Source organism: Hyperoodon ampullatus (assembly GCF_949752795.1).
Source record: "Hyperoodon ampullatus genome assembly, chromosome: 10".
NCBI lineage: Eukaryota > Metazoa > Chordata > Mammalia > Artiodactyla > Ziphiidae > Hyperoodon > Hyperoodon ampullatus.
In genome coordinates this window covers 38,264,508-38,278,240 of record NC_136923.1, presented here as the reverse complement: position 1 = coordinate 38,278,240, position 13,733 = coordinate 38,264,508, and the positions used below count along the sequence as shown (strand labels likewise).

Below are 13,733 nucleotides of genomic sequence, written 5' to 3'. Positions count from 1 at the left end.
GATTGCGCCCCTCCTACCATCTCATTGTGGCTTCTCCTTTGTCTTTGGATGTGGGGTAACTTTTTTTGGTGAGTTCCAGTGTCTTCCTGTCGATGATTGTCCAGCAGCTAATTGTGATTCTGGTGTTCTCACAAGAGGGAGTGAGAGCACATCCTTCTACTCCGCCATCTTGGTTCAGGCCTCTAACAAACTCTTTACTCTGCATGAATCCAGAATTTCTTTGGAAATTTGCTTATTAATTCACTTTATTTGGTTATTTTTCTTAGTGTTCTGACTACATTCTACTTGGTCTGTGGAACAGTGTATTTATAAATAACACTGTATCTGAATTTTAAGAATTTTCATGATACTGATTATATATTATAGACTAAGAAAAATACGTCAGTATTAGTATAGACTTAGGTTAGTATAAATTGAGGTTGAGGTAAGTCCAAAGTTTTAGAACTTTAAAATAGGAACAATGTAATTTTCCCATAGATGTCAATGATTAAAGTAGCTGGAGACCCAGTAGATGAAACTTTCAAGAAGTTTTATTCCAGTTTATCCTATACAGCATTTCTGCATTAATGTTACTAAAACACAACACTCTTACAGCATCTCCCATGTCTCTCTATTTCCATAGTGTCAAGTTTAAATCTCAGCCTTGCACTGAAAATTCACCTTATAAATTTGATGAATATGGATAGTGCTCTGGTATCATTCCAAGATGATTTTTTTTATCTGCTGGAATAAATCACACAAAATAAAAAAGAAAGCTGAATAGTATAATCAAGTACCATATATTCATTGATGCTCCATATTAATACACTGTCACCTTTGAACACAGTGGTGGTTTGTCAGCTGTGTAGAGAAATGATACTTAATGCTAATTTGTGAAATGAATTTTCCCTTGTTACTTCCAAGTGGATGATGTTCTCTTTGGCTAACAAATTGTAGTATAGGTTCCATCCACCTCAGCATATCAGTATATAATATCTTTGGTCCCAGAAAATATTTCATTCACTCTCAAAAGTGGCATAGACATTATAAAAATATTATCAAATCATGCCCTTACTTTGAACAACCTTTCAGTATCGTCTCATTCATTCTTAATGCCCTGTGGTGACCTAAATGGGAAGGAAATCCAAAAAGAGGGGATATATGTATATGTATAGGTGATTCACTTTGCTGTACAGTGGAAACTAACACGACTTTGTAAAGCAACCATGCTCCAATAAAAATTAATTTAAAAAAAAGGTCTGGTATCTTTAGTATCGTTTGGAAAGGCCCTGTGAGAGCTGGCCTCAGTCATACCAGTCTTCTTTAAGTTCTTAGATATGTGAAATTCTTTACCATCTCGGTGACTTCTTGTATATTGTTTCCTCTGCAGATGACACCACACCTCTCCCTCACAGCAAACTTTTCTGTCGTGACCTTTTTGCATCTTTTGGGCATTGTCATTTCTTCAGAGAAGACTTCACTGATCTTCTCTTCTTTAGTCGTGTCTCCCAGCTAAAATCTCTGATAGTACAATTTGGTTTCTTTCTTAGATTCATCGTTCTCATATCTGTTGTGATTATTTGTCTAATTCCCTATCCACAATGAGAGCTCTCTGAAGATAGGGACCCTGTCCATTTTTGTTCACTGATAAATCCTTGGCAGTTAGCACAGGGACTAGCACCATAATGGATGTTGCTTACAAGGTAGTTGGAGAGAAACCTAGTACCTTTCTGTTTCCAGGATCAGAGTTCCTCTACCAGACCCAGAATTCCTCAGTGGACAAGTTGAGGAAACTTGTTTACATTAATTCAGTTCACTTATATTATTGCAGTATATTACTGCTAAACAATCTGTATTCAATTAGATATACCTCTCTTTATATTTGCATGAATTTAAATTTGATTTACATGTGTTGAAAAGGTCAGTAGACAGTATTCTGGTATTTTATCAAAGATAATGGGACTGTTTGTTGTGGCTCTGGTTCTAGGCAGTATGAAACTGTGGTTCCACTTGAAGATTCTATTGTGACTGAAGTTACAGCAACTCTGCAAGAATGGGCCAGTCTGTGGAAACAACTCTATGTGGTAAGTAGTTTATAACTAGTTTACTAGATCATTAAAGTTAATTGTACCAAGTGAGAAAATTATTGTACTTGTGCCAGTTGCAAATTTATAGATTTCTGAATATCCAGTTTTTCAAATGTATGTTCCTAATATTAACTGAAATGTAGTAGACTGGAGTTTTGTCCAACCTGAAGAGAACACATTATTCACATACCTGCAGTTCTCTCCATCCTATTCCAGTCAATAGAATGTAAGTTCCATAACACCAAGGATTTTAGCTGTCTTATTCATTGCTGTATCCCCAGAAACTTTCACAAAACAGGTCTTTATTAAATGAATGAACAAACTTCAGAGTTACTTTGTGAACCTAATGGTGGGTAAAGGCCAAGAAGCTGTATCAACACTTTCTTACAGCTAATAAGCTTAAAGGTTATGTCATATATGATACTTTTTGCCAAGCCAACAATTACTAGGATAATAAAACCTCAGTTCATATCCTCTGGAAACTTAGAGAGTAGAGGGTGATAGGACACAAAAAATATAGACTGAAAATAAGTGACAGGGTTTGGGTTCTGAACAAGATGGAGTAAACACATTCTATTTTTCTCCTACTAATCACAAAAATCCTGGACAAAACTCATGAAATACCCTACCAGAAAACTCTGAAAGTTAGGGAAAAGAAGGTGGACTGACTAAGGACCTTGAGACTCAAGGATTGAGTGAGTTCCCTGATTGTCTATTTTTCTTGCCTCCCATATATCTTGGCCTGGGTTGTAGACAAGACTACAACCTGGAAATGCTAATGAGTGCAGACAAAAAAATAGCACCAAGGAAAGCCTGTTCTCTGTAGCCAAAGGATGGCCCAGCAAGATAGAAACATCCTAACCTATTCCATCCATTCTCTAGGAGAACATCACAATAAAATCTATACCCCCTCACACTCAAACAGGCATTACAGCAGCAGTATCCATGACCAGAGCTTTGTCTCACACACACCCTTCCCCCACCTGCAGTAACAAGGAGATGTCCCCCTCCAGTGGAGCCTGTGGGTCAAACTCTGACTTCTCCTCTTCCCTGCTCAGTAATGAAGCAGTCCCCTTCCTCAGCAGAGCCTGTAGGGAGGACTGACTTCCACCCCACCAGAATTTACAAGGTGGCAACTCTCTTCAGCAGAGCCTGTGGGTGAGACCCTGGCTTTCACAACTACACAGCATTAACAAGATGGTGCCCTTACCCTGCGGAGTTCTGAGGCAGAACTCGACTTTCTTCCATGCTCTGAAGTAAGGAAGAAGCATTCCTCCACAGAGGAGCCTGTGGTTGGAGCTTTTGATTTCCACTCCCCTTGCAGTAATAAGGTGGTACCCTCCCCAACTGAGCCTGTGGGTAGTACTTCGACTTTCACAACTCTCCACTCCCCTGAATATTATTTTCTATGCCTGCCCTGCTGAAATGAGGCAGTGCTTCTCCCCACTCAAGTCCATGCTGAGGATAATGGGGAGTGGAGTTCTGTCATATAGGTAACATGTAAGTAGAGAAAACCAAGGAGTACTGGAGAGACTTTATAAACTAAATTGACATTTGAATCACAGTCCACAAAAGTGAGCCTGCGATCACATTCGGAATCTAAACAGGTTGACCATTCACTAAAATAAAAGATTTAAGTAGGAATTAGAGTGTGATAGTATAGTACTTAAAATGTCCAGCCTACAGCCCCAAATTACTTGTCATATGAAAAAGTCAGGAAAAACTCAACTCTAACAAGAAAAGGCAATCAACAGAGGCTAACTTTGAAATGACACAAATGTTGGAATCATCAACAAGGATTTTAAAGCAGCTTTTGTAAAACTGCTCCAGTGAGCAATTATGGATTCTCTTGAAACAAATGAAAACATAAGAAACTGCAGCAAATGAGTAGAAAATATAAAGAATCAAATGAAAAGCTTAGAACTGAAAAATACAATAACCAAAATTTAAAAATTACTGGTTAGGCTAAATAGCAGAATGGAAAGGACAGAGGAAAGAGTTAGTGAACTTCAAGATGGATCGGTAGAAATTATGTAGTCTGAATAATGGAGAGAAATTGAAAAAGTGAACTTAGACTCAGAGACCTATGGGACAATAACAAAAGGTATAACATTTGAGGCATCAGAGTACTAGACAGAGAGGACAGGATGTGCAATTTGAAAAATATTTGAATAAATATTGGCTTAAATCTTACCAAATTTGCAAAAGACATAATCCTGCAGATTCAAGAAGCTGAGTGAACTCCCAACACGATAAACCTAAAGAAATCCATACCCAGACCCATTATAGTTAAACTTTTGAAAATTAAAGCCAAAGAAAAAATCTTGAAAGGGAAACCAAACATTGCTATTAGGGAAAGGGCAATTTGAAATGACAACAGATTTCCTATCAGAAATTGTGGAAAACAGAGGAAGTGCTAAAAAAAAAACCAAAAAACCTGATGTCACCCCAGAATTGTGTAGTAATGTGTCAGGGTAGTAAAATGTTGATACTAGTAGGCTATAGTAAGTTACACACACACACACACACACACACACACACACACACACACACACCATTGTAATCTCTGGAGCAGTCATTAAAAATATCATATGGGGGCTTCCCTGGTGGCGCAGTGGTTGAGAGTCCGCCTGCCGATGCAGCAGACACGGGTTCGTGCCCTGGTCCGGGAGGATCCCACATGCCGCAGAGCGGCTGGGCCCATGAGCCATGGCCGCTGAGCCTGCGCGTCCGGAGCCTGTGCTCCGCAACGGGAGAGGCCACAGCAATGAGAGGCCCGCGTACCGCAAAAAAAAAAAAAAAAAAATATCATATGGTAATTCAAAGAGTCATGTACCACAGTGTTCATTGCAGCACTATTTATAATAGCCAGGACATGGAAGCAACCTACGTGTCCATCAACAGATGAATGGATAAAGAAGTTGTGGCACATGTATACAGTGCAATATTACTCAGCCATAAAAAGAAATGAAATTGAGTTATTTGTAGTGAGGTGGATGGACCTAGAGTCTGTCATACAGAGTGAAGTAAGTCAGAAAGAGAAGAACAAATATCGTATGCTAGCACATATATGTGGAATAAAAAAAATGGTTCTGAAGAGCCTAGGGGCAGGACAGGAATAAAGACACAGACATAGAGAATGGACTGGAGGACACGGGGAGAGGGAAGGGTAAGCTGGGATGAAGTGAGTGACATTGACATATATACACTACCAAATGTAAAATAGATAGCTAGTGGGAAGCAGCCGCATAACACAGGGAGATCAGCTCGGTGCTTTTCAACCACCTAGAGGGGTGGGATAAGGAGGGAGGGAGATGCAAGAGGGAGAGGATATGGGGATATATGTATACATATAGCTGATTCACTTCGTTATACAGCAGAAACTAACACAACATTGTAAAGCAATTATACTCCAATAAAGATGTTAAAGAAAGTATTATATGGTGATATAATAAAAATATTGTAAATAAATCAAAATGGAGTACTAAAAATGTACAAGTAACCTATAGGAACATAAGAAAGGGGAAACAGGAAGGTAAAATGGAGGGAACAAACGAGTACTAAAATGGCAGACTTAAGTCCTAACATGAATAATTAAAAGGTAGGAAATGGTAGAATTGATCAAAAAAGACTGAACTGTGTTTTGTCTATAAGAAACTCACTTCATATGCAATGACACAGGGAGGTTAGGAGATAGAAAAATACATACTGTGCAAACACTAATCAGAAGAAAACTGGAATGGCTATTGAAAAGAGATAGTAATATTAAGTATGAATTATCTCTTCCTTAAATAAATGTAAATAAAAATAAATAAACTTACTTTAGTAGAAAAAATTTGGTATCAGAATAAAGAAGACTACCAGGAAGAAAGGGACATTACAAAATAATAAAAAGATCAATTTATCAAAAAGACATAGCAGTCTTAAATATGCATGCACCAAAAAACAGAGCTGGGAAATAAATGAAGTAAAACCTTAAAGGACTGAGTGGAGAAAATAGTTGAAACTAGAGAAATAAGATATTATACTTGGCGATTTATAAGCCCTTTGCTTACTAAAGGATATAACTACTAAAAATTATCAAGGATAGGGAAGAACTGAACAGTGCCGTCAACCATCAGGATTGAATGGAAATTTTTAGAACATTCCACCCAGTGAAATCAGAATAAAGATTGTTTTCAAGCATACATGGGACATTCACCAAGAGTGACAATATCTTAGGTCATAGAACAGCTGTTAACAAATTTGTAATAATTCGTGTCATACAAAGGGTATTCTGACCATAATGGAGACAACCTAGAAATCGATAACAGAAAGATTACAGAAAAATATTGAAGCACTTAGAAATTAAACAAGCCACTCCTAAATAATCCATGTAATCAAAGAGAAAGTCTCAAGAGAAATAAAAAAGTATATTAAAACTGAATGTAAATGAAAATATAATGTATTAAAATCTGTGGGATGCAGCTAAAGCAATGCCGAGAGAGACGTTTATAGCATTAAGTGCATATAACAGAAAAACGTGTCAAATTCAGCTCCTACTTCATGAATTTAAGTTAGGCGGAGAAAGACAAAGATAGATATCATATGAATGTGATCTCTTTTATATGTGAAACCTTAAAAAAAAGAAAAAAAAAAGAAGCACATAGGTATAGATAACAGAGACAGGTTGGTGGTTGCCAGAAGTGGGGAGTCGGAAAAATAGATGAAGGGGGTCAAAAGGTAACAACAGGGCTTCCCTGGTGGCACAGTGGTTGAGAGTCCGCCTGATGATGCAGGGGACATGGGTTCATGCCCCGGTCCGGGAAGATCCCACGTGCCAAGGAGCAGCTGGGCCCGTGAGCCATGGCCACTGAGCCTGCGCGTCCGGAGCCTGTGCTCCGCAATGGGAGAGGCCACAGCAGTGAGAGGCCCGCGTACCGCAAAAAAAAAAAAAAAAAAAAAGGTAACAACAAAAAAAGAATCTAAACCTAAGCAAGCAGAATGAAGGAAAAAATAGCAGAAATTAATGAAATTAAAAATAGAAAAACAGTAGAGGAAAAACCAATCACACCAAAAGCCAGTTTTTTAAAATATCAATAAAATTGATAAACATTTAGCAAAAGGAGAGAAAATAGTAATTATCAATATATTCGGAGTAAAGAAAGAGGTATCACTATAGATACCACAGATATTAAATGGGTAATAAGAGAATACTATATACAACTTTGTACACATAAATGACAGTTTAGAGGAATAGAACAAATCCTTGAAAACCACATATTACCAAAACTCACCCAAGACAAAATAGATAATGTGAATATCTGACAGCTATTAAAGTAATTGAATTTATAATGAAAATCGTTCTAAAAAAAATGTTCAGGCACAGATGGTTCTAGTGGTGAATTCTACCAACAATCTAAAGAAGAAAAACCACCATATTGTATCAATTGATTCAGAAAAAGCATTTGAGAAAATTCAACTTTCATGATAAAAACTCTTAGCAAACTAGGAATATAAGGGGACTTTCTCACCCTGATAAAGGGCATTTATTAAAATGTACAGAAAACATCATACTTAATGATAAAAGTCTTCTTTTGGGAATAAGGTAAGGATGCCTGCTCTCAACAAGCCAATTCAACTTAGTAGTAGAATACGTAACCAATGCAGTAAGGCAAGAAAAGGAAGGAAGACACATGCGGATTAGAATGAAAACATAAAGCTGTTCGTATTCGCAAACGATATGATTGGCTACCTAGCAAATCCCAAGGAATCCACAAACGCTAGAGTTTACAAAAGATAGTTCTGAAAATAAGTAAGTTTTCAGTTGCAGGATATCAGGTCAAAATACACACACAAACTCTCTCTCTCTCTCTCTCTCAATCATATTGCCACATATTGGCAGTGAACAATTGGAAACCAAATTTTAAAGCATATACCATTTACAATTGCTGAAAAATGAAACATTTAGATATAAATCCAACAAAACATACAATTTCTATATGCTGAAAACCACAAAAATGCTAATGAACAAAAGCAAAGAAGACAATAAATAAAAGGACAGACATGACATGTTCATGGGTTGGAAGACTCAGATATTAAAAATGTCTGTTCTACCCAGATTGATCTGTATATTTAATTCTTGAAACAGTCCTAGCAGGATATTTCGTAAATATAGAGAAGGCGATTCTAAAATTTATAAGGGAATACAAAAGAAGAATAAAGTTAGAGGAATCATGTTACCTAATTTTAAAGCTTACTATAGCTACAGTAATTAAGATGGAGTGGTATTGGCAGAGGGATAGACACAGATTATAGATTAAGGGAACAGGATAGAGAGGTCAGACATAGATTCAGTCAAGTAAGGGCAACTGATTTGTGGCAAAGGTGCAAAAGGAATTAAACAGAGGAAAGATGCTCCTGTCAACAAATGGTTAGGTGGAGTAGTTGGACATTCAGAGGCAAAAACAAAAAACAAAAACCTTGACTTAAACCTCATCCGTTATACATCATAGACCTAAATGTTAAACATAAAACTATAAAAATTTTAGGAGAACATACAGGAGAAAATCTTCATGACCTGCAATTAGGTGAAGAATTCTTAAGCATGACACTAAAGGAATAACCCATAAAAGTAAAGGTTGATAAATTGGACTTCATCAAAATGAAAAATTTTGCTCTTGAATGACCCTGTTAAAGGATGAAAAGATAAGTCATAGACTGGAAGAAGATATTTTCAAATCACATATCTGTCAAAAAACTTGTATGTAGGATATATAAAGAACTTTCTAAACTGAACAGTAATTCTAACAATAATTTCTCACCAGTTAGAAAATGGGCAGATGACTTGAATAGACAGCTCATCAAGGAGGATATATGGAGAGTCAATAAGAACATGAAAAGATTTTCCATATAATTAGCCATTAGGGTAATTGAAGTTAATGCATGTTTTCTCCCGTTCTGAGGGCTGTCTTTTTGTTTTGTTCATGGTTTCCTTTGCTGTGTAAAAACTTTTAAGTTTAATTAGATCCCATTTGTTTATTTTTGTTTTTATTTTCATTACTGTAGGAGGTGGATCAAAAAAGATCTTGCTGTGGGTTATGTCCAAGAGTGTTCTGCCTATATTTTCCTCTAAGAGTTTTATAGTGTCCAGCCTTACATTTAGGCCTTTAATCCATTTTGAGTTTATTTTTGTGTACAATGTTAGGGAGTGTTCTAGTTTCATTCTTTCACATATAGCTGTCCAGTTTTCCCAGCACCACTTATTTTGAGTGCTTACCTTGTGCCTGTGCTTCATTTTGTACATACATTACCTCATTTTAATTATCACTACAATTACTATTATTCCCATCATATTACTGATTAGAAACTGATCCTTAGAGAGGATAAGGAATGTGCCCAAAGTCATATAAATAGTAAATGTTCAGCCGGACCCCAAATCTAAGTTCATTAGACTCCAGGGCTCTTAATAACTCATTATTTATCTTCTGAATTAAATTCTTTTAATATTGATATATCTCACATACAATTTATGGTGATTTTAGTAGTTACTTATTATCATCTTCTGAAATGGTAGTTTCATTTATTAGAATGAAGATTATGTGGCAACAGCACCCCCTCCAAAAAATGTAAAATAATCGTCCCTTAAACAAAATAGACCTTTATTTCTTTTTCAAGTAGGCATAGGCAGTCTGGATTTGGTATGGCAGCTCTACCTACCATCATAAAGGACTCAGGCTCATTCTGTCCTCCTGCTCTATCTTCCTCATTATAGTGCTTCAGCTTTGTAGCCCCAAATGCCTAGCTCTAGGTAGCACATCTGCACGCCAGCTGTAGGAAGGAGGAAGAGAAAGAAAAAAGGCATGCTCTTTCCTTTACAGGATACTTCTTGGAAGTTGCTCAGAACATTTCTTGCCTACTTCCTGTTGGTCAAAACTCAATCACAGGGTAACCTCTAGCTGAAGAGGTTTCTGCCAAATTTATTTGTGAAATAGTGTAATAATGCCTTCACCAACACTTTAATATATGTGGAGAAGTGAATTTTAGGTAAAACATGAAAAAGTAATGAAGTTGTTGGTAAGAATCATTAGAATCACCCAAGCTTGCCTTTGATATGTTTTGGTAACTTGACATGCATTTGTGAGGGTAAATATATTGTACCTAAAAGTTAAAATCATACCGATACGATGTCTTCTTTTACAACAGCTCATCTTATTCAGAAATGTTCTGGATAAATTAGAGCTGCTATTTGATGCAGTAGTTTAGAGCACTTAACATTTGAAAAATCTTTTAGGTGTGCTTTAAGGCTTATATATTTGCTTACCAATTTTCCAGAGATATGGAAAAACTTGAAAGTGAGAGGCTGTATTGGAAAGAGGACTACTGCAAGTCATGATTTTTATACTTTATACCCCAAATTTGAAATTGCCATTACAGTTTTTAAATTCACTTTTTGATGAATGGAATGTTGCCTTTCTTTGCCATTTTAACAAACCGCAGTGTTTTTGGTTAATTCTTTTTAATCTGTTGTTAATATCACAAGTGTCAAATGATTGTTCTTATTCTTTTATGCAGGTAGGAGGTCAGACATGTAGCCAATTGAATTCAAAACAAATGAATACAAGTCTTTTCCAAATGTCTTTCTACAAGAAGAGAATAAAAATCTGTTATGTTACTAAAATCAGAAAGCCAAACATTCTCTCTTTGTTTTCCGTACTTAATTTCAAACCTTATATTTCTTTTCTTGATCTAACTTTTCTAAGAGGCAGTTAATTACCTGGCTGTCCTCTGAGAAGTATACTTAAGAGCCCAAATGAATCTAGGTTAACAATGTCTAAAGTCTGATTTATCTGATTTTGAAAACAAAAGGAAAATAATTTAAATAAAAGACAGTAAACTATGAGAAACAAGTCTCAACATATGTGACTATAAAGATTAATATCTTTCTGTAAATGGAGTGTGTTCAGATCATTAAGAAAACCAGTAAAAACCCTGCAGATATTCAGCAAAAGATAAAACAAGCCATTCATAAAGCATTACATTAGGGAAATATTAAGTCTTACAAACAATCAAGGACATGGAAAGTAAATCAATGAAGTAATAAATTTTCCTTCAAATTAACAAGTAAGAAAGTGGAGATTATCCTCTGCTGTTGAATTTTTGCTGAAATGAATACCTCCATATCCACTTTGCTGGTTGATATCAAGTTTTTGTTGGCACATTTGAAAAATAGTTTGGGAAAAGCCTTCAGATTCTTCAGACCCTAGTAATTCTAATTCTGGGAATTTGTTTTAAGATAAAGTTAAATATGGGAGTGGGTTGAATTGCAATCTCATAAATATTTCCATTAAAGCATTATTTGTAATAGCAGACATAAATTTACTTTCCTGAATGTGCCAACTGTAGTCCAAGTAAGACACAGATAAGCTGGTGTTTACATCTAAAGAGCTGTTAGAAAAATTTAAATAGTATGTTACATACTAAAGTGAACTTATGTGAAATTATAAAGTATAACTTCATCTATATTCTGAAAACATATTTGGGGAAAAAAATGAGGAAAATTCACCAAAATATTAATGGAGATTAATTGAGGGGTTAAGATGTTAGATGTCTTCTTTTTCAAATCTTTGTTTTCAACATCTTGAATTGTGAATATATATTATTTTGATTGTTAGGAAAAAATAACCTAAAGCTTTCATCAAAACAATAATGATATTGTGAAATAATACTACCAATGTTAAGTGAATAATATGTGTATAGAAGAGCTTAAGGTAAGAAATGACACTACCTAATTTTCTATGTTTAACTTTTATCATAGCATCAGCAAGTGTATGTTAAATTCTAGGAAAGGGCTTTGGACCTAGGCTCAGATCTTGGTTTTTCACCTATGTTAGTCTACTTTTTAGGTCTTAGCTTTATAATGCCCATTTATAGCACAGAGAATTATTTCAAAGGGTTGTAAGAGATTAAATAAAATTGCATATAAAGCTTCAAGCACTCAGTCAGTGTTAACTGCATTATTCAGTTTTTTTTTTTTTTTTTTTTTTTTTATCCAATATCATTTTATTTATAAGCACATTTTTTTTTTTTTTTTATTTCAAATCATCTTTATTAGCCATGCTATAAACATGTCATCCAGTACCATGTATTGTTTTTTTTTTTTTGTTTTTTTTTTTTTTAAAGTTTAACATTCTGTGGTTTATTGTACTGAAGAGCAGAGAAGTCCGTTTGATATGACTACATATCATGATACATTTGCCTTAAATAATTTACAGTATTTGTTTTGTTGTTAAAATTCTAGGGATATTTCTTTTTTTTTTTTTTTGCTTTATCACAAATTTAATCAGTTATATGTATACATATGTTCCCATATCCCCTCCCTTTTGCGTCTCCCTCCCACCCTCCCTATCCCACCCCTCCAGGCGGTCACAAAGCACCGAGCTGATCTCCCTGTGCTATGCGGCTGCTTCCCACTAGCTATCTACCTTACGTTTGGTAGTGTATATATGTCCATGCCGCTCTTTCACTTTGTCACAGCTTACCCTTCCCCCTCCCCATATCCTCAAGTCCATTCTCTAGTAGGTCTGTGTCTTTATTCCTGTCTTACCCCTATGTTCTTCATGACCTTTTTTTTTCTTAAATTCCATATATATGTGTCAGCATACAGTATTTGTCTTTCTCTTTCTGACTTACTTCACTCTGTATGACAGACTCTAGGTCCATCCACCTCATTACAAATAGTTCAATTTCATTTCTTTTTATGGCTGAGTAATATTCCATTGTATGTATGTGCCACATCTTCTTTACCCATTCATCCGATGATGGACACTTAGGTTGTTTCCATCTCCGGGCTATTGTAAATAGGGCTGCTATGAACATTTTGGTACATGTCTCTTTTTGAATTATGGTTTTCTCAGGGTATATGCCCAGTAGTGGGATTGCAGGGTCATATGGTAGTTCTATTTGTAGTTTTTTAAGGAACCTCCATACCGTTCTCCATAGTGGCTGTACCAATTCACATTCCCACCAGCAGTGCAAGAGTGTTCCCTTTTTTCCACACCCTCTCCAGCATTTATTGTTTCTAGATTTTTTGATGATGGCCATTCTGACTGGTGTGAGATGATATCTCATTGTAGTTTTGATTTGCATTTCTCTAATTAGTAAAGATGTTGAGCATCCTTTCATGTGTTTGTTGGCAGTCTGTGTATCTTCTGTGGAGAAATGTCTATTTAGGTCTTCTGCCCATTTTTGGATTGGGTTGTTTGTTTTTTTGTTATTGAGCTGCATGAGCTGCTTATAAATTTTGGAGATTAATCCTTTGTCAGTTGCTTCATTTGCAAATATTTTCTCCCATTCTGAGGGTTGTCTTTTGGTCTTGTTTATGGTTTCCTTTGCTGTGCAAAAGCTTTTAAGTTTCATTAGGTCCCATGTGTTTATTTTTGTCTTTATTTCCATTTCTCTAGGAGGTGGGTCAAAAAGGATCTTGCTGTGATTTATGTCATAGAGTGTTCTGCCTATGTTGTCCTCTAAGAGTTTGATAGTGTCTGGCCTTACATTTAGGTCTTTAATCCATTTTGAGCTTATTTTTGTGTATGGTGTTAGGGAGTGATCGAATCTCATACTTTTACATGTCCCTGTCCAGTTTTCCCAACACCACTTATTGAAGAGACTGTCCTTTCTCCACTGTAC

The 13,733-nt window shown here is 35.8% G+C and overlaps 1 protein-coding gene across 1 annotated transcript in view; it reads left to right on the top strand.

The window, feature by feature from the left end:
* Positions 1 to 13,733, top strand: part of DOCK3 (dedicator of cytokinesis 3) — a gene marked incomplete at both ends in the record, with an annotated part of 415,489 nt that overhangs the window by 121,451 nt on the left and 280,305 nt on the right. The window contains one exon of the mRNA XM_079712090.1: positions 1,967 to 2,063. Coding sequence (XP_079568216.1) covers positions 1,967 to 2,063 — 97 coding nt within the window. The remainder of the gene's footprint in view (positions 1 to 1,966; positions 2,064 to 13,733) is intronic.